The following is a 22,487-nucleotide window of genomic DNA, read 5'->3' as shown; positions in this document are numbered from 1 at the left end:
TATGGTGATTGTGGGACATTTATATGTGGGACACCCCACATATAAATCAAATTAATCGCGTGCTGCTGTGTGTATGCGAATTGAAGTGAATGTTAGTTTTTTTTTCAGTGCAACCACGTGTGATAAGTCAGTAATTTGTAGCGAAGAAGAATCTCAAAAATTGACTATTCCGCGTATAGTCCGTGCGGTGTTACACTGGTTACGCTGCTCGAATTCTGACTTGCAGGTCGCGGGCCCGGCGGTCGTGTTTCATTGAAGGCGTAATGCTGGAGACCCGTGCAATTGGCGATGTCAAAGCACGTTAAAAAGCACTAGGAGGTTTCAATTTATGCAGCCCTTCACTGTGGCGTGCCTGATAATCATATCGCGGTTTCGCACGTAAAACCTGCTACAATTTCTGTTTTGATGCAAAACTTAGGCCATGCAGATGTGGATTTCACTTAAATCCTTTTTGATGAGGGTTGATGGCGGTCTTTTTACATGAAACTTTTATTGTTTGTAGTTTGTATTAAAGAATTTCCTATTTAAATTCGGCCCTAATGACTACATTGTTCTGTAAAGTCTGTTTATTTGATGAATACTCTAGCTTTTCTAACACTACTTTTCGAACCTTCTCAAAGAAGTGTCAGCACACGATTCCTTTCCGTTCAGCGAAATGTCCTTGAAACCTAATGTTTCGGTAGATTTAGTCCCTTCTTGATTAGCCTGTGCCATAGTTTCATATAAAAATGTTAAGAGGTAAGTCTGGCGCTAGTGTCTATGCGGGCTTCCTCAGCGGCCCATTGGGAAATATGGGAAATACAGGCTTCCCATCTGCTTCGGATGGATTACGTTCTTGAGATTCGCGACGCTTGTTTTCTGAGTGTAAAAAATGTGGTATGAAGATATATCGAATTTTCAACCAATCAATCAATCAATCAAACTTTATTTCAGGAATGCATACATTTACATGAATAAAATTCTACAGTACAGAGGAGGTCCCGAAGTTAGAAAACTGCCGGGGGGACCTCCGTTAGAGAATAAGTCAAGTGCGATAACAATGCAGCAAGCAGTGAAAAACACTTTGTACGAATTAAACAAAGAATGGTTAAAATTTCATAACAACAAGGCAAGAAAAGTTCTGTGTAACAGCAAGTGGTATAGTGAGTAAAAGAAATACTAAAATTAGGAGTAAGGCACGACGGAAGAGTTTAGAAAACACGTTTTGTGATTAGGTACTCTTTAAACATTTTGCGAAACGAATAGAATGTGGGACATTCTTTATTTCTTATTTATTTTTTTTAACTTTATTTCAAGTGGTATGTTGTTCCATACGGATACACCTGTAAATTTAAGAGTTAGTTTTCCATAATTGCTACGCACTTTAGGGAGAAGGAAATTGTGACAGGCTGAAAACCTGGTGTTATTAGTATTGACAAGATGTTGTGTGGATAGCCCTGAAACACATAGACCATGATAAATGAGGCGGTACATCAATATAGCTAACTTTAGAGTGAATAAAAGATTAATTGGAAGCACGGAAAAATAAATAGAGTGGCGTAGAAGGCGATTGAAATGGAGCGAAGGCGATCAGACGTAGTGCCCGTTTCTGAAGATGTAGAAGGGGCTCCAGGTGACTGGCGTATGTATTACGCCAGGATGAAATGCAATAGGAAAGATGGCTATGAATATATGCATAGTATAATGATAAAATAATGCGTGACTGAAAATAAGGGCGGGCTTTAATGAGAACATGAATGCCAAAAGAAGCTTTTTTTTAATATTGAGAGTACATGATAGTTATATTTCAAATGCTTGTCTAGTATTACGCCTAAGAACTTCACATGATCCGATACAGAAATAATATGGTTGTTAAGAGATACGGAAACTGGTGAGGGAAATGTGTTCTGTGCGGATGAAAACACCACAAATGTGGTTTTAGAGGGATTCATATAAAGATGATTGTTAACACAGCATTGATAAATTTTACAGAGATCGGATTTTAAGCTACTTTCAAGTTCAGCAGTTGTTTTCTGAGATGTAAAAATAGTAGTCTCATCGGCGTAAAGAAGACAGTTAGTATGGTTAAGGGAACTAGGTAGGTCGTTAATAAAAAGTAGGAATAGAAGAGGGCCTAAGATTGAACCTTGAGGGACGCCCATGGTAACTGGCTTAGCAGATGACGCAATGTTATTGACATAAGCTACCTGTGAGCGATTTGTTAAGTAATTGCGCATGAACTGCAAAGCGGGACCCACAATTCCAAAAGATTCAAGTTTACACAGAAGGATCCGGTGGTTAATTGCGTCGAAAGCCTTCGTGAGGTAAATAAAAACTGCCCCAGTAAGTAATCCATCGTCTATGGCTTGTTTATTTCGGTCAGTAAAGCTGAGCAAGGTAAGCTCTGTCGAGTAGTCAGGTCGAAAACCAAATTGGTGGGGAGAATTGAAACTAGCTTCATGCTCTTCTGCGTAAATCTTGTAGCAAAAACTTTTCGTGACTATGAAGTAGAATTGAAAACCGGACAATTCAGCCACAAGGGTGTGCAATGCTCTGTCATTGCTTTCTAGTTTCGCATCAAGATATGGTAAATTCTTTTTTACAACATTTGAAAACAAACATGCTTGTCTTTTTCTCGAAAGTACGCACTATCTCTTTCAAAAATTAGCAGTACAGTAATAAGTGAGCAACAGTTCACCGTCGTCTACTGCGATGCGACGCGCGTTCTGTCCGAGTGCACTGCCCCCAACACATCTCTCGTTTTGTTGTGAAGTCGGGTTAGAGGATTGTGACAGTGCATCTACTGAGCTTTTTCGTCGTTTTGCAGTCGATGTAAACGAGTTTTGGCAGGGAGCATTTATGAAAAAAAAAGAAAACGTCAACTGGATGTAGTATCGTGCGCTAGCATGAGAAGCTACATCTATGCGCAGCGCTGAGTGCAGGACGCTTCGCTTAAACGGTCAAATACAACTTGTAGTGCTTCAAAGTCGCAGCAAATCAAGAAAGTTAGTGGTTTTCAGCCGCTTTGAATAACATAGGCGCTGCTTCGGGGATTCGCACCCCCCTTCCCCCCTACGCACGCTGCGCAAAAAACGAAACTGAAACAGTGCAAAAGGTTTGTAGAGTGTCCGCGAGTAAACGCGATCTAATCCGAAGCCTGTACTTCCCAAAGTTTTCATGGGGGTACACGATAGCAGTGCCAGATGCATTTCTAGGTACTGTAGTATGGAACTACCGCCTGCGGATGATTCAAAGTTCGATCCCATTTAACTAGAAAATGACAACTGCCGTACATGGCGCAGTGGTAACCTAGCTTTTTTTCATATAATAGAAACAACCTTTAGGTCCTTGAAGAGTCCCTTTTCCCGAATCGATCACCGCTTGTTCTGGAAGGTGAAAACAATACAAACACTTCGGCGCGCGTTGGCCCACTCACTCCGTTTTTCGAAAAATGGTGAAATTGTATTTGGTTCAAATGTACCGTCATTGCGCATGCGTAGTTGAATTAACCATTGCTCTAGGTACTCTACATTTGGCAGCTACGCTGCTTCTTGAAGAGCACCACTGAGCATAATAGTTATTGGAATTTTGACGAGAACATTGAAAACGGCGCACATTGTGCTTCGAGAGACTGCAACATGTTGTCTGGGTTGATCAACTAGATGCACTGCACTTGCCCCCCCCCCCAACAAGCAGAGTATGAAACCGAAGCTCGCTGAAAGCGTTCTGAGTGAACCGCTTTTCATGCAGATATGGGGAGATTATTCTGCCCCCAACTTGGTACTTGTACGTCTTTGGGCGTTCCGGCTTCAGGTCAATGTTTCACGCCGTCCTTCAGTGACCAGGAGGGAGTGTGTAGGACCTCGCTATCATTACAGCTCTGTTCACATTGCCGATAAGACTACGGCAATCCCTCACTCTGATTGGCACACCAAGAGGCTCGTCCGCGCGCATGAACGCGTGGGGCCCTGTTGCAATTGCCGGGGTGACCTTGCGAGGCACGTTGCTCCCTTCAGACGTGCGATGCTTATGTGGGGTAACATGATCTATGACGTCAAAAACCTTTGACGTTGTAGATAAAAATGAATGTCGTGCGTATTTCGTGAGAGCGTCTTGTATAGCGTCGTAAAATATGATAGAGCAGCAGATAATGCTTTATCGTTGTCTTACGTTTCAAATAAAATCGTCTGCGGAAGTGCTTGCTTTAGTGTGAAAGCGAAAGTGTGAAATGCGCAGAGGAAGCATAGATTAGGGCGTGATAATACCTCGGCAACCCTGCCAAAAACATAGCGATCACTTGCGCGAATGTAACTCGTGATTACGCTCCCGTCTGTCCAAATGCCAACTCGGCGGCAAACGTTTTTTCGAAGCGCTTTCTTGATTGATATGTGGGGTTTAACGCCCCGTAACCACCATTTGATTATGAAAGACGCCGTAGTGGAGGGCTCCGGAAATTTCGACCACCTGGGGTTCTTTGACGTGCGCCCAAATCTGAGCACACGGGCCTACAACATTTCCGCCTCCATCGGAAATGCAGCCGCCGCAGCTGGGTTTCGATCCCGCGACCTGCGGGTCAGCAGCCGAGTACCTTAGCCACTAGACCACTGCGGCAAGGCTCAAGGCGCTTCCTTAGACACAACTAAGTGAATACAGCAGACATATAAGACAGCAGCGTTACTCAAAGGTTGTGCGTGTGAATTCCCGAACGGGAAGTGTCCTTCCTGTCATCAGCTACAATTAACTTCAATTTCTGTCATAATTAGTATACTTTGCACTCAAATACAACTACAAAACATGACAGAACTGCTCAGTGACAAAGGAAGCTGAAAGAGTGGCCTTTATAGAGTAGTTTTACTGTGGAGCTGCTATAAGGAGCCAAGCTGTCCTATGGTGCCGTCGTTCTTTAGAGTAACGCAGGCGAAACCACACATGCCTCAGCGAGCTGTAGCATATTGAGCACGCGCCATAGCGCCAAAGAGTGGTCTCCTTCCTCTTCGATTGCCGTGATGACGATATACAGAGCGGAAATTACTACTGTGGCTCGGGAAACATGACAGCACAAATGGAGCGTGAAATTCAAAGAAGGTAAAAGCGACAAATAGAACAAGATATAAATAAATAAAGAGAAAAAGTAGCAAACAATTGTAGTAAATAAAAATAAAGAGAACAAGGAGAAAAAGACGAGGAAAGAAACAGAGGAGGCTGCACGTGCCCCTATCTTGGTACCAGTATTAGGCAAAGCTGCCTTATTGAACACAATTAGGACAACTGTGCTATAAGTACACTTGCATGGCACCCGCCATGCCACCATTCCATCATTCAGCGGAGAAGCGAAGTGCGCATCCGCGAGGCGCTATGTATGCACTTTGTCGTGGCGCTGGCCGATGACGACGAAGAATAATGGCTCACACTTCTGCGACGGGTTCTCAGCTATCAAAGGACCCGCTAGTTGCCGCCCAGTCTTTATCTCACCCTAGCTGCAACTAACCCCCGTACTCTCGAACGTCCCTTCACTCAATGCTTTACCTTCACTTGAGAAAGCCGATTGGGGCGCCTTCTCTAGGCACTGCAACTCACCGCGTACCACCGATAATCTGCTGCGATTCTTGTGTAGCAGAGTGTCATTTTTAACCGAGTGGGGGCGCAGTGCTCAACTTTGTCAAGTGAAGGGTGAAAGTTGAGTCGAGGAGTGTTTGTGAATACGGGGGCGAGTTTTGGATGAGAACAGTCGCAGTCTACATATTCTGTTCTATAATTTACTTTATTCGAGGTTTGACCCGCTGTGGTGTTCTAGTGGCTAAGGTACTGGGCTGCTGACCTGCAGGTCGCGGGATCGAATCCAGGCTGCGGCGGCTGCATTTTCAATGCAGGCGAAAATGCTGTAGGCCCGTGTGCTCAGATTTGGATGCACGGTAAATAATTTCATGTGTTCGAAATTTCTGGATCCCTCCACTACGGCGTCTTCCATAATCAAATGGCGGTTTTTTTACGTTAAACGCAACACATCCATATTCAAGCATTCTTTGCAGGTTTATTTTCTTTGGTCATTATAATGTAAAACTATGCTGTATTTCTAATATGCGCTATTACACTGGAGGGCTGAATCCAATGTAACGTCATTCGATTTGTTATTAGATATTTTTCGAATACTTGGACACAAGAGGTTACGCGTAGGTTTGAACTGGTGCTTGTCGGTCGTACAATCCACTTGAAAAACTTCGTGAATGTTTGGAGGGAATATGAAGTATCGTGCTTACTGTTTGGGCCTACTGATAGGCTGGTTGGTGAGCCTTGATAGTTGATGAAGAAGCCCATAAAAGCACACAATGAGGATCGTTTGAAATGACGCAAGCGCTGTATGGCAAGTCCTCAATTGATGATTTAAGCCTGTCCTATGTACACCAAGATAACGCATGAATCTTCAATCAATAAAGCATCACTCTCAGTACAGTGCGTGTGTGTGCGTAGTTTTATGCCTACTTCATTGTGTCATTTTGTGCTCTGGTTCCCCAGAAGTGTTGCAAGTGTGTGTGCTCGTTCTCGGTAACGATAACGCCGCAATAAAGGACTTTATATTAGCCACTACCAAGGTGTGCTCACTGGAGGGTGTTGCACGCGCAATATAGGCAGCTTATCGGTTGCGGAATGAGCGCTCTCGTTAACGTGCCTATCTGAAAACTTGCCTCGTCAGATGCAGCGTTTCGCAGGTCGGTGAGCATCTTGGTCAGTGATGAGTTACTGATTTAAGAGGCAAACAGGGACAGAAAAAATTGGCACTAGAATTTCATGGAGCTCAATTCTTTTTTTTTTGTTATTCTGTCTGTCCACACTGCTACACGGTACAAAACGGTTGCACTTTTCGTGCTTAGTACGCGCGCTTAAAATTTTGCAACGTCATCTCTTACTCGCCTTGCTGCTAGTTTTGAAGAAAACTGTTTAATACGTTAGCTTGCTCTTTTACCATGATTTTTATATAAAATCATTGGAGTCCACGCCGATGTTCGACACCCTTCTTTTGTAGAGTCAACTTTACACTGGTGTATCTCCGGTACCTTTTCCAACCTAGAGCTCGTGTGGCAAAAAAAAACGAAAACAAAAACACCAGCTGCGTTTGATTTGGTTCGCAGGCATGTTCCTTCCCTGCGGAAAAAATTATGCGGTTATATGCGTGCCTTATTTTTTCCCTCCCCCTCACTTTTTCGAATGATGACCTTTTTGCGGAATGCAGTCTTCATCAGAATTTTCAAATTTTGTTCGTCATCTCAGTCTTTACTCCAGCTTGATAAGCTTGGCGCCTTGCTCTTCCTGAAACACCGACTCCAGAGCGCACGCAAAGTAAAGTTTAGCACTCCACCTGCCGACGTTATTTTTTTCCTTACCACGTTGTTTTAAGCGTGTGTTAGAGTGAATCAATGTTCAGAGCCTCAGAGGCCTGGTGGTATTATAACAAATATTTTTGCATTACCGACATCATTCACTCTTCCCCTTTTTTTTAGATGTGTACCCTTCACAAAGAGAAAAAAAAAACAGTATGAGAACACGAGTTTGCTCACTTTCCTGAAGTCATGTACTTCGGGGACTTCTGATGAGCGAGTAGTGTTGAAATAGGGTACTTGTCTCAGCACAACATAGCTATGAATCAGGCGTGTTTTTTGGCCGAGCTATGGGGGGTACTTTTTAAAAAAATAAAAAAATGCTGCATTTGTTGTAAGCCAGTCAGCATGTCAGTGTATTTATGCTAAAGGTATTTACAAGCCTCCGTATTCCCGCTCGAATATGCGAAGGCAAAGGGAGAAATTGCGTATTATATTTTCGAACCATGCATGACTTGCGGCCTTAATTATGGTAATATACTCAAATGTACAGGTTGACTGAGCATACACATTAATCATACTGTAGCAGTCGGATTACCACAATTATATGAGCAATCTGCTAGCCTTACTAGCAGATTGTTCTTATCTGATTCTCACTGTATTTGACGCCTTATCATGTGAACCGCAATTAAACATTACAGCGGGAGATGTTAAATTCTTGTAGCAACCCAAGGATGACGAAGAACTGCTTCGGCCGAAGGACGGCGTAAAAGAAAAAATACGAATAAAATCTTCTGTCTCTGTCAGTGTTGAAATGTTATATTGGTGCAGTCTTCCTTAAGAACACAAATGAGTGGATAACTTTCACTCTATGCCGAAGTTCAAGTGACAAGTCATCTTTTTGGACGTGCGAAGTGGATGAACACACGTATGAATTGCCTGATGGTATAACGACTTCCAAACTGCGTGAGTTCGTCGCCCAGAAAGCTGGGAAGACACTGGATGAGCTTGACCACCAACTGTCAGTGAAGCTGAAACTGAAGTACTCCGAGTTTCAAAAATATATCATGCGGCCGCTTTTGAAAACGTCGTCAAGGACTTCGCCAGGCAAACAAGACTGTTCCATTGACTCGCGCCTCATGGAAATCCTCTACTCTCAGCAACAGTACGCAGAGCGACAGTAACAATTTATGGACAGTCTTCTTGCCGTCATCCAAACACAGCAAAGGCTCTACAAGGAGGCAGCAAAGCCTGATCCACTCGATAGTGAAAGCACAAGGCCGGACACTTGGATCAAATTCTACGAAAACGCGCGTGTAGACAACTCGTGGCACGAATCCAGTGAGCGCATTAGGAATATGCGTCCGTTTCTTGCCGCACTGGCTCAAAAGTGGTACGAGATTCGCTACGCTGGACACGAGACCGACACATGCGATGAGTGTAAAAGGAGTTTCCTGGCAGCTTTCGACGAAAACATCGTTGAAAGGTGGGACCGAGCAGTTTTTTACAAATTTCGATCAGGAAAGCCCCTAGAGTATTTTTATGAGAAAATGCGACTTCTTCAAATGGCAAGCGCGGAACTTCCGGAGACTGCGATAATACCGCTCATTATTCGCGGCCTTCCCAAGGAACTTAGAGACAGGCACAAGTGCAATCGCCCAAAACTCGAGGAACTCTTAGTTTTTTTTTTTCAGAAACCTCTCAGTGGATTTGAATTTCCAGAATCCAAGTAGGTCAGATTACCATTCAGAGAAGGCACCTTGGAGGTCGTGGGATTTCGACAGTTGGCATGGCCGAAACCGAGTGGTCAACTTTATCTTCGAGGCCAGTAACGACCAGGAGCATTAGGGTTCTTCGAAACCATACGAGACTGAAAAAAAAAACGAATAAAAGAGGGTGCGCAATCCCATCTGACGACAAAATTGGAGACTTTTTTTATAACGATTCTTATTCTTGTATATATCAAACTAAAGGTAAATGGTGAAGATGTTGATACACTATGTGGATAGTGGAGCATCTGTGTTTTTCATAAATGAGGTACTTGTAAAGAGAAAAGAAATTATTCGAGGGAGGTCAGTATAAGTAAAAAGCTTCGATGGGATAAGAAAAATCTATCATGAATGGGTGAGAACAATTATCCCTTTTCAAGGCAAGAACGCTGACATTGATTCTCTCGTAGTGAAATGGTGTGACTACAAATTTTTACTGTCATGACTTAATATGAAAACTCTAAAGTCGGAATGATGAAGTTACAAAAGGCAAAAGAAACGTGCGCTGCTTTGAACATCGTGGATCGCCTTATTCCATGTGAAGATGAAGCCCGCCGCGGATTTCCCGAACTTGTCTGCTTAAGCAAATAGCCACCGGCAACAAAAAAATTTTGGTTCCATTCAAGCTGAAAGACAGTACAATGGTCAGGAGAAAGCCTTATAACATGTCGCGCGAGGAGGAAATCTGGTTGAAAAGCGAGAGTCAAAATATGTTATAGCTGGCAGAATACGGTCATCAGTGTCCACGTTCGACTCGTCAATCACGCTGGCCCCAAAAGAAGATGGATCTTTGAGACTACGTACAGACTACCGAGTCTTGAATCACCAAACAGACCTATTTCCCTTTTCTATTCCAAGCATCGAAATAATTGAAAAACGGGAGGTTGGAAAGTTTTTTCCCGAATAAATCTTTGCAAACAATTTTCGCAGGTACCCCTTGAACAAGAATATAAAACCTACACAGCCTTTGTCACTCCATTTGGCGTACATGAATACAATCGCTTACCTTTTGGGTAGAAGAACAACACTGCTTGGTTTCATAACATAATGAAAGGCGTCTTACAATCCTTCCTCGGAGCAACTTGTAACGTTTATGATAAGGATATTTTAGTCGATTTAAAAGATGAGACTTTTTACGCTCACCATTTGACGGCTGTTTTGATCGCACTGAGAGAAGCTAAATTGAAAGTGAATTTTGAGAACAGTGAGTTCTTTCAGGCAAAAATTATATTTTTTGGATGCAACCTCAATGAATTGACTAACAGTAGAAAGAAAGAGTCTGTGGAGTGTGTGCGGCCGATGAAGAAGCCAGATAATGTACGCGCACTCAGAATTTTTCTTGGGCTTGCCGGACACTTCAGAAATTGCATTAAACATTTTGCGGCCTGAGTGAAAGCACTGAACAATTTTCTTCTCAAGAATACAGATTTTATTTAGACTGATGAAAATGTAAAGCCTTGCGATCACTTAGCATCAGCCATATCATCAAACCCGTTGGTAACGCTGCCTGATTTCACCCTTCCTTTTGAACTGACGACAGCTACTTCCAACTTCGGCGCAGGTGCTGTTCTGTATCAGCGAAAAGATGACAGAGCAGTCCAAGTTATTGGCTACTACTGGTATACGCTTACGAAGGCAGAGCAGAACTATAGCACAGCAGGAAAGGAAGCATTGGCTGTTGTTATCAGGTATCTTCGATGCTACATCAATGGAACAAAATTCAAACTATTCATTGATCATGAGGCGCTTACCCATTTGCTGAATGTTTCTCAACCATAGGGAGAATCGCCCGCTGGATCAGTGAAATTCAGCAGTTTGATTTTGAAGTCACACATATAAGCGGGCAAGAATGACGAGATGCCGATGCACTTTCTCGGCTTCTAGTAATAAGTGGCCATCAGAAATAGGAAAGTGTCAACTTGCTAAAGCTCTGGGAAAGTACAGATCAATTGATGCCCATAGAAAGTTCCAGGTTCCAGCTGCGCTAGTACGAAAGGTTCTTGAGCTGTACCATGATAGTTCACATTCAGGAGGACACGACACGTTTTCGCGAACCTACTACAAAATGAGAAGGCGATCTGCATGGCCAGCAATGAAAAAGGATGTTGCCGATTACATCAGCTCGTGCCATGACTGTCAACTCAACAAGGCACAAAACGGACACGATGGTTTTCACAGGTCATGAAAGTGAGTCATTTGAAACCGTTGAAGTTGACTTCACTGAGCTAAAGAAAAAGAAAAGCGAAGGCGTAAGGAAAACTCAGTCTTTTTCAGTGTGCATTGACGAATGCTGAAGGATCGTTGCAGTCAAGCCAGGAAGGGAGAATGCGAAAACCGTCATAGCACTACTGAATAGAGACATGTTCAAGGGAGTGAAATGCGTTGTGTCTGACAAGGGGTTGGCGTTCAGGAGCCAGAAACTTGCAAAGTAGGGAGAAAAAAAGAACATCACCCTGAAGTTTACGGCCCCACACCATCCTTCAATCAACAGGCTTGCTGAAGCGGTAATACGAGGCTTAGAGCAACACATAAGCATGTACCCGGGATTTCCAGGAGGGTGGAAATGTTGCCTTCAAGCAGCAGTGTCACATCACAATCGATCCCACACAAGTGCTTTCAGATGCAGTCCTCAGCATAACCGACATATCTGCCTGCAGACGATACACTGGGAATTAAAACCACACTACAACTTGTAGAAACCAAGAAGACTGCAAAGAGCCAAAGAGTCGCTTAAACGAGCATTCGACAAGCGGCACAACAAGGTCCCCCGTATCACTCTAGGTGATCTAGTTTTGATACGGAAATGCTATGACTGTCATAGTGCGAAACTGTTGGGACCATTTAAGGTGACCAAAACGGCTACAAAAGACGGGATACTAAAGACCATCGGATACATAGCGGAAGATGGAGTCATAGAAATAGCTGCCAACAGCAATGTGATTACCTATATCCAGCGGAGGGACAAAACAAAGCCAAGGAGAGTGTAGCGACCCAAAGACGACGAAGAACTGCTTTGGCGGGTGGACTGGGAAGAGGAAGAAGAAGAATAAAATCTTTTGTGTCTATCAGCGTTGGAATGTTATAAATCTCCCGAGTAGAACTACACGAGTATAAGAATTCAATAGCCTCTAAGTTTCCTATGAACACCCGCCGGAGTACTGCAGTCACAACTTAGTTTATTGTTTGGTCTAAAGTTCATTAAAGGTGACAGCAATGGTTATCACCGAACATTGTGTCCCCGTGGATCTCATTTGCAGAGGTGGTCTAGCATATGCTTATATATTGTCGTGATACAACGCAAACAAATCTCAGGTACGCCTTGAGACAGCGAAAGCAGCGTTGGTTGGTTGGTTGGTTGGTTGGTTGGTTGGTTGGTTGGTTGGTTGGTTGGTTGGTTGGTTGGTTGGTTGGTCGGTTGGTTGGTCGGTCGGTCGGTCGGTCGGTTGGTTGGTCGGTCGGTCGGTCGGTCGGTCGGTCGGTCGGTCGGTCGGTCGGTCGGTCGGTCGGTCGGTCGGTCGGTCGGTCGGTCGGTCGGTCGGTCGGTCGGTCGGTCGGTCGGTCCCAAGAGGAATGGCTCAATCCACCACGGGGGTCGGCCATGAATCGCGCGGCAGTGGGATACAAAATAAATAAAATACGGCAAAATCTATGAAATAGACTAAAGACGAAAATAAGTAATGAGTATGTACTTATGAGATTAGCATGGTAGCCGATTTGATTCTTTTATATAGTTATATACGGCTCCATATATGTCCCTTTCGCAAGGACCTAGTTTCGAAGCCCCGAGGGAGAGTAGTACCGTTTCAGTCAGCTCAAGCCCGTGTTTTTGGAAAGCTGGTGTTAAAAACTTTTTCCTTAAGTTTTGATACCTGCGGCATTCTGTGAAAAAGTGCTGTATAGTTTCTGCTTGTTACAATAATAACAATGACGGGAAGGAACAAAACCCGGTCTGTATAAATAAAAGTTTAAAGGTGGAATCCTGCATCGCAATTTAGTGAATGTCACTTTGAATTGTCTTGCTGCACACCAAGCGCTGTACCACTGAAACTTAAGGTGCTGAAAATCTGCGCCATTTAGAACAGAAGAGCTTGTGTGTTCCTGGCGTATACAAAAATTACGAAATCGCGTGATTGTATATAAGCAGCTGGGTCTTCGAATATTCAGGATGGGGTCCGTAATTGATTCTGATAAAACGGTAATTATTAAATGTCAGTTAATTGGGCTGCTGACAGCGATAAACAAAATCAAACTTTCTGTCCCCCTGGCCCCTTAGCTTGTTTGCACAAGTGGTTCTTACGTGCCTTCGAGCTTCTACATTTAAACAATCATAAAGCTTAATTTTAAACACCTGGTGTATATACCGGGTGTTCAAAATTAAGCTTTATGATTTTTTTAAAATTAGGCGCTCGAAGGCACGTGAGAACCACTTGTGCAAATAAGTTAAGCGGCCAGGGGGACAGAAAGTTAGATGATAATTATCGCTGTCAGCAGCCCAATTAACTAAAATTTAATAATTAACTTTTTACTGGCTGCGGTAAGTTGGCATGTTTATATTGAAAAAATGTAGGCAGTGGTGTTTGTACACAGTTTCAGTTGGAAGATTTTTTCTAGCACGCCTGTGTTCCGAGATATCCGGCTCCAAAGTTTAATTGTCTTTCGCACGATTACGCATGCAAGAGGGTGAGGGTCCGCGCAAAGCTCCTCCCTAAAGTGACGCATCTGTTGCGTGTGGTGTTTAGTGTGTGAAGAGGGTGGAAGCGTAGGCATAGGTGATAGCAATTACCCTTGCCCTCTTCGGCCGTCGAAATCAAAAATCGAAGAACGCTTGCAACCAGTGTCGTAACACGCAACTGCAGAGCCTCTAACGATAGTGGCAGATACCATGCCGAGATAATGGTGCGAGCGGAGAATCTGGATGCCAGTGCGCGTGCGTAATAATCACTAGAGAAGCATGCGTGGTCGTTGCCTGGGCTACGCGAATAGCGTGACTGCTGATGTCCGAGTACTGTAACTTTTATTGAAACAAGAGCAACAACTCCACCAATAATAACTGAAACAGTTTTATCCTTGCTAACGCATATTTCCTGCTGCTACATAAGCATATTTCGGTCATGCACAAATCTCATCGAAACTCTTCACCTCTCAAGACGTCAATGCCCCAAAAAGTGTTCAAAATGCCTGCCTTCGGCAGCAACGCAAAGCATGAACCGCTGTCGCGTCGACTCGATGACTCGGCGCAGTACTTCTGCAGGAATACTCGCACAGGCAGATGTTATCCTGTCCTTCATGTCATTAACATCGCTGGGCTCTGTTACGTAAACTCGATCTTTAACGTAGCCCCAAAGGAAAAAGTCGAGCGGAGAAAGGTCAGGTGATCTTGGTGGCCAAAACATCGCTCCTGCGCGCCCAATCCACTGTTGTGGAAAACGTCTGTCCAACCAGTTCTTCGCCCTGGTAGAAAAATGTGGTGGTGCTCCATCGTGCTGAAACCATACTTGGCGCAGGTCATTCAGGGAAAGACTGCAGACAAGATCATCAATGACAACACCTAATATTTCTTCTGTGTACATCTTTCCGTTCAAGTTGTCCTCAAAAAAGTGAGGTCCGATGATCCTGTCCCCGAGTATGCCGCACCACACATTCACACTCCAGCGAACTTGATGCTTGTGCTGCCTCAGCCAGTGTGGGTTTTCTTGTGCCCAATAATGGGCGTTGTGAAGATTAACACTTCCATTTCGGCAAAACCGAGCTTCATCAGTCCAAATTATTCTGTGCAAAAAGTCATTTTCTTGATCAGTTTTGATGAGGCCCCAATTGCAGAAGTCAACTCGCCTTTCAAAGTCCGCCTCATTTAGGTCCTGATGAAGGTAAACGTGATATGGATGGAACTTGTGCTTTCTTAAAACATTTGTGACTGTTCCGATGCTGCGACCGCACTGATCGGCAATCTGTCGGATGCTGAGCTCTGGCATCGAGGTTACGCACGCGACAACGTCGATTTCAAAGTCTTCATCGACGATTGCCTTCCTGGTCCGTCTCGGAAGGTGGACAGAGCCTGTTGTGCAGAAGCGTCGAAACAGGTTTGTGAAAGTGGGCCTTGTTGGAAGGGGACGGTGTGGGTGGCGAGACGCGTAAAGCTCCATTGCTAACGAAGCGTTGCCATTCATTTCAGCCATTGCAAGCACCACGTCTACTTTTACTTTGGTAGAATACCTCACGCCAGAAGCAGCCATATTAGCTCGAAAGGACTCCACGTGGATTTCCTTGGTAGACCTTCAATGCAGAGACGCTGTGCTCTAACCGGAGGCACCCTAGTGCAGGACGGTCCTGCTAACGCGTTCACAAGAAGATGTCTCAGTGTGATCTAAAGTCACGAAAAAACGTCGCGAAAAATGGTCTCCTGTTATCGCGTTCATCAGGATCATGCGTAAGGCTCATGGCGCACCGCGCTGTCACATTTTGATTTCGCCGGCCGAAGAGGGCAAGGGTAATTGCTATCACCTATGCCTACGCTTCCACCCTCTTCACACACTAAACACCACACGCAACAGATGCGTCACTTTAGGGAGGAGCTTTGCGCGGACCCTCACCCTCTTGCATGCGTAATCGTGCGAAAGACAATTAAACTTTGGAGCCGGATATCTCGGAACACAGGCGTGCTAGAAAAAATCTTCCAACTGAAACTGTGTACAAACACCACTGCCTACATTTTTTCAATATAAACATGCCAACTTACCGCAGCCAGTAAAAAGTTAATTATTAAATTTTAGTTAATTGGGCTGCTGACAGCGATAATTATCATCTAACTTTCTGTCCCCCTGGCCGCTTAACTTATTTGCACAAGTGGTTCTCACGTGCCTTCGAGCGCCTAATTTTAAAAAAATCATAAAGCTTAATTTTGAACACCCGGTATAGTATACGTCGAACAAGATTTAAAGTGCCTTCACGTTGGTCACGATTTTCTAGGGCGGACAACATTTTTTTTCTTGTTTGTTGGCTGTTTGGCTCTTTTTTTATGGTGGCAGCGTCACACAATAAGTGCAGTAATACTATCGCAAAAAGCGTCTTCTGCCGGCCGCAGGACTTCTGTTTAGGCGGTGCTGCCCTGCTTGGTAAGTGGGTTTCTGAGTCCATCTGGACGCTGTGCCGCATTTGTGAATAATTTTGGATAACGTAAAGAATGCAACGTTTAGTATTTTCTAGTTATCAATTATGAAACACTGTGAACTGTATCAGCGGAAGAGACAAAGTAACAAAGGTAAATATTGGTTAATCAGGAAAAGGCACATGCTTTGAATCCATTAATGGGTTCAAAGCATGTGCCTTTTCCACGCGCAGACTAAACTAAATGTTCACGCGTGGACTAAACATATAAAATTATGCAACACTTTGTGTTCTTCTAGACAAAAAAAAATATTACAGATAAAATGATTTAGAACGGTTGCTTGTTCGAACGGAACTAAGACTTCAAACAGAAACAACTGAGGTGTATAATAAAAAAAGCACCAAAAGTAACTGGCATAAGATACCACGGGTAATACACCACCCCCGATTATATCGAAACACTTATCCTATGCTGTGAGCTGTGATGGTTCTCATTCTAACATGCGAAGCTGACACGTCAGCAAGACTTTGATAAATAACTCTATTCGGCAAATATCAAAACAAATTGTGCTACGTACACAAAGTACAATTCATCGTCATCTGGCCTTTGACTTTAATGATTCCACTTTTAGTAATGCATTGGCTTTCCGCCGCGTTAGTACCCCATTTTAACAAATATTTTACAAAACGCACCAATACTTCAATAGCGAATCTTCCTTGCCTTTTCCTCAAAGCTTTTTTGCTGCTAGGTTGGTGACCACATTCTAATTAGCTCAAGTGGCTTCCTTTGCGCTGGTGTTATTAGGCGGGTACTAATTATTTCTTTCTTTCAAGCTTTCAGGCATATTTGTATATTATAATAAATACCTCATTTTTGTGAAAAAATATTTTTCATACTCTTCAATTACTCGAAATAATATAAGCAGTATAACATAGTATAATAATACACGCAATTTAGAAAAAAAAGGGCTACGGAAAACAAGACACTGATACCAATGAAATGAAATACATGACGACAAAATTGTGGTGTTGCTCATTTTACTTGGGTGTATATGCAGCTGAAAGGACCCACTGGTACAACGAGGGCGCCAAGGGCATCGGTGAGCGGCTGCAACGCCAGGCCAACATGGGGCGCGCGCGCAACGTGGTGCTCTTCCTGGGCGACGGCATGGGCATCTCGACGGTGACCGCTGCGCGCATCTACAAGGGTCAGCGGCTGCACGGCCAGAGTGGTGAGGAGCAGCAGCTCTCGTGGGACAAGTTTCCGCACGTGTCCCTCTCCAAGACGTACGGCCTGGACGTGCAGACGTCAGACTCGGCGAACACGGCCACTGCTTACTTGTGCGGCGTCAAGGCGAACGTCGAAACACTCGGGGTGGACTCTCGCATCAAGGTTCGTGCGCACCACCCGCCGATGGCCCTGGGAACAAATTGGCCCTGTATCTGCATGTTACACAGCAAATGTCGTCGAAATACGATAGTCTTGCGTCCGGGCAGAGTGAACGAAACGTTTATTTGATGTTCTCTGCAAGAAACTCGGTGAATGGTATTCCGGAGGCGCTGCGTTAGAGTGCCTCCAGCATGCAGCAGAGGCAAACGAGCACACTCAAGTCACGTTATACGTGAGACGTGAGCGCTATCTGGCAGATAAAAAAACGAAGCGCGCAGTGTGTGCACCCATGTCCGAGGTGATAAGGTGTAGAACGCAAGGCGACGGGTAGGTGCCACCATCGTGCCGTTTTAGCAAAGCGTTGGAAACACTTGCCTTTTAGTGCAAGCGTTGCATGGTGAGCGCAGCGTGATAAACGCCACGGTCCTTAGAATTACTTATGTATGCATTTTCTAGTAAAAGACACACATACAGAATATTAATAATGACGTGTTGTTATAGTGCTTGAGGTATGCGCAATAATAGCTTTTTATTTGACAATCGCACAAGTATGAAAGCTGAATCTTGAGCAATATTGGTGAGTGCTGCGGATGGGTTCGGCCGTTCGGGCTTCCATTTGGTGCCGTTTGGGTTACCGTTAAAGGCGGACAAACAGACAAATGTAGAAACAGACAGACAAAAATTTTTGCGTTGAAGGTCCCCAATAAGGACTATCGTCTTTAAAAGTTGTCACTTGATACACAGTTGTGTGGTGGTTCTTGAAATAGCCTTTTCTGGTCGCAGAATGACCCCACGCGGGGCTCTGACAGATTCTGCCATTTTGGACAAATATGTTGGGTCATGCTTACGCTAGCAGGCACGGGGACATTGCTTTAAAAAAGCTCTTTCCTTCGTGGCACATGCATAGGAGTCTGTGTCAATTCAGCACTCCAGAATATGGGCCTTCTGGTAGAAAGGGGCAATATGAAACTGGCAGGCCCGTAAACACAAAACCAATTATTATTTCGAAATCGTGACTTCTAATGAAGACGCCATTCAATGATCGCAGCCTAATACAAAACCTTAACTTCGTTGAAAGGCCTATATCTGAAACCTTCCCTTCGTAGAATACAGAGAGTGCTAAGCCAGCTTAACCTTGGCTAGACTCGTTGTGAATGATTAAGATACACAGCTTTCGCAAGCTGACAATACAAGACGGTGTTATTTTTATGATACCAGCCGCTAAACAGCAGGTAAAGATAGGACGCGTACACACTTGGTGGTTCCCGCTATTGCATCTGCTGAGAGGTGCTTCAGCGTCTTCTTACACGTAGGTCGCACATAATACTTTAGAGGTTGGAGAGAGAGAGAGAGAGAGAGAAGAGAGAGAGAGAGAGAGAGAGAGAGAGAGAGAGAGAGAGAGAGAGAGAGAGAGAGAGAGAGAGAGAGAGAGAGAGATAAATAGAGAGGAAATGCAGGGAGGTTAACCAAGCTTGGCTCGGTTGGCTTGGGAATTTCTCGTGCGTCACTGCGGGAGAGTTCTAACGGTGGCGTTTGTCATTTTCGTTTTAAACATCTTTGTGAAACGTGGGAGCGGCCCACCACGCCAAGTCGCTCACCTCGAGATTTTCCCAACAGTGATCCATCTAGGTTTACAAGCTCCCTTAGGGTGTGGGTCTGTCCATCCTCTGTTGGTGTATGTAGCAACCAGTGGTACTTACCCGTTCTAGAGCTGGTATGTGTCACATGGGATGCGATATTGGAGATGACAGTACTTGGAGTGTTCACTAGATGGACGCTTAGACGGACGCATGAACGGACGGACAGACAAACTAGCAGATGGACGGACGAATAGATAGACGCAGGGAGTGGATATGCGCCACTGGGCATGCGAGATGACGGTACTTAAGAGTGTTCACTAGATGGACGCTCGGATGGACAGACAGACTGAAAGGCCGATGGACAGAAGAACGGACGCGCGGACGAATGGACGCACGAACGGACGGACAGACGGATCGACGGACGCACATACGGACTCATAGACAGATGGCCGGACGCATGGATGGACACACGGATGGTCGCGCGGACGGACGGAAGCACGGATGGGCTGATGGACGCTTCGGCCCATTGAGTTTCCTGAAATTAACTAGGGGGACTCTGGCGCTGCAATCGTTCAGCGACCAAGGGAATGATGGGTAGCACACACCTCTGCCTATAGTCTTCGTACTTGTGGGCGACGAATCGTACTTGCGGCTTCGTTTATTGTTGTGTTTCGGTTTCGTTTTGAAAGAAAGATTCAACCATTTTTAACTTCGTGACCTGATTTGAAAAAGTAAGTCGAAAAGAATAAGGTGCTGAAGCGTAACCACTGAACATTTGCTAATATTTCCTTCGTAAGAAAACAGCTCCAAGCCACACGAACACACACGGAGCCAACAGCAGGCCAGAAGTGCAAATATTAGACAAATATGTGTATTATCCATCATTCTTTTGCTCGCTTAAGTGCCGTGCGTTGCAGCTACCATTGACACAATCGCCAGAGTTCCCTCTAGTGTATATTACGAAACTCGATGCTTCGCCCTACTCATCATCATTCACTCCGTAGATATGCTATGTCACGTCTTTGATGATGTAGTGGGCGATATTCGCGTATAATTCACAGTTTAGCAATGAAACCCTCCAATGCTTTTTCCTGCTCGTCATCATTCACTCCGTGGATATTCTGTTTTTTTTTTCTATTGACGTCAGTACTCGTACATACTTTCTTGCTCGGGGGCTCTGCTCCAACTACGCTAAGTGAAGAGCTTGTCATAGTGTGAAATTTTGTTCAAGTTTGCTTTTATGTTGTCTTCCAAACTATAGCGGCAGTCATAGGCGTAATAGCGGGGGGGGGGGGGAGCAAGGGGGGGGCTTTAGTTTTTCGACCAAGATTAGGTAAGTGGGCTGACCTCCCCCCCCCCCCAACTTTCGACAGTGGTCAGTGTTGGCTGCATGCTGGGTAAATCTACAACTAAGGCGAAATTTCTTTGAACACAGTAATTGCTGGTGATAGTGTTACGAGGAACTAAACTATTACGAGAAAGTGTTGCATATAATAAAACATTTTCAACAATTCTGCTGTGAAGATTCTCCTAGAAGGCTTTTTGCGGTGCGGCCGCTTGACGACCCTTTCGCGCCCTGTGCTGTATGATTGCAGAGCAGGCTAGCCCTGAACAGTGCCCTCTAACATGACATCGCTCGCTCATGTTTTTATTCTGCTGTACCTAGCCACAGGGCCACAGATGGGAATGAGCATAGTTTTTTATGGACCAGTCAAAACGTTTGCTGCTTCACGAGAATGACTTTATATCATCGAAAAGATATAGCATCACCGCTGCTCTGTCGAAATTATGAGAGACTATGAGTGTGATAAATTTTTTTCAATGTTTGGTTTTGCCGCAACGAAAGAGCAAAAAAAGAGGTTCGCACTTCAGTCTCCAATAAACCAAATCAGTGATCAGCCTTGCTCATGGTGCCTTGTAACGGTGGCAGCAGCTAGCAAAGTGGCGACGAATAAAGCAATGGATTCAAGCAGTGGGAAGCTCAGCTTTTAATCTTTCCCTGAACTTGATCCTACAAACCAGGCAGATAGTAAATGTCAGCGTTTTTTTTTGCACTTAGGAGATTTATCTAGGAGTCGGGATAGTTGTTTTTCATTCAACTTAAATTGAGTTTTGTAGCTCCCCGTACAACTCTCACAGCAAAGAAGCACACTCGTTCAGCGCTGCTTATTCATCTCCCTTTGTCTCTCTCATTCAGCAAGCACGATTTAATTGTACTTATGCAAAGAGTTGTGAGGTGATGCATGAAAAATCACCGCCATTTCCACAAAGTGATTCGATGTGAGAGGCACTTGCTCGAAGGTAATCGCGCAACCCGCGAAACCTTCGTTCACATCTCCCACCACGATATATAGACGCGGCAACGTTGGTATATATCGCAGCACTGCCCATTAGCATGTTCCTGGGAATACCCTATAATTTGAAGTGGAAAACTGTGTCTTGCTCGCAATTTTTTCATGCACTCATAACCATAACGTACATGTGCCTATGTAAATAATAGTGACATAATATGTGCCATATTTACGACCATAATAGTTTAGCACGTGTAGCACGTGTTGGCGGCCGTCACGTGTATATATATATATATATATATATATATATACACACACATTGTAGTGGGGAATTCGCAAGGCACTGACTAGTGGGACCATCTCTCTCTGAGTGCGAAGCGCGAGTGTGTGCACGAGCTGTAGACGCTGGACTGTTCGAGCATTTCTGTCCGTACCGGCTGCCTGCTTACTACCTGGCGTTGCTATTAAACTCCCTTGCAAAGTGGTAGAGGTGCTGGGTACGCAAACCAGGAACTTAGAAGCCGGAAGCTGCCCACTGCATCAGCGATGCCTGATCAGACGACCGAGCAAGGCACCACCCTGCAAAGCACAGCACGATTTAAACTCGTCATCGTACCTACCACCAGAGTCCTCTACCACCTTGCGCCAACAGGATCCCCCCTTCTTCAGTGGCACCGAGGACCAAGATGTGGAAGGCTGGTTGCAGCTGTTTGTAAAGGTGAGCGCCACCAACAAATGGGACGACCCCTCGAAATTGGAGTACGTTCCATTTTATCACAAAGGCGTCACCAGGCTGTGGTTCACAAACCACCATACTGAATTTACCACTTGGGCCACTTTCAAGACCACCCTTGCAGCTGTGTTCGATCGCCCCACAGTGCACAAGCTGCGTGCTGAACAGCGCTTACGCGGACGACCACAAAGGCAGGGCGAAAACTTCACTAGCTATATTGAAGATATAATCGATTTATGCTGGTACTTTAACCCTGAGATGACCGAACAAGACAAGATCAGGCATAACTTGAAAGGAATAGACGATGATGCCTTTCAAATGTTGCTGG

At 44.6% G+C, this 22,487-nt stretch overlaps 1 protein-coding gene across 1 annotated transcript in view; it reads left to right on the top strand.

Moving 5' to 3' along the window:
* The window catches only part of LOC119178734 (alkaline phosphatase, tissue-nonspecific isozyme), an 88,264-nt gene that overhangs the window by 17,794 nt on the left and 47,983 nt on the right, over positions 1–22,487 (top strand). Inside the window, exon 2 of the mRNA XM_037429969.2 lies at positions 17,224–17,558. Within this exon, the coding sequence (XP_037285866.2) occupies positions 17,224–17,558 (335 nt within the window). The remainder of the gene's footprint in view (positions 1–17,223; positions 17,559–22,487) is intronic.

The sequence above is a fragment of the Rhipicephalus microplus genome, chromosome 1 (assembly GCF_043290135.1).
Source record: "Rhipicephalus microplus isolate Deutch F79 chromosome 1, USDA_Rmic, whole genome shotgun sequence".
Taxonomy (NCBI): domain Eukaryota; kingdom Metazoa; phylum Arthropoda; class Arachnida; order Ixodida; family Ixodidae; genus Rhipicephalus; species Rhipicephalus microplus.
This window is presented reverse-complemented; position numbering and strand designations above follow the sequence as displayed.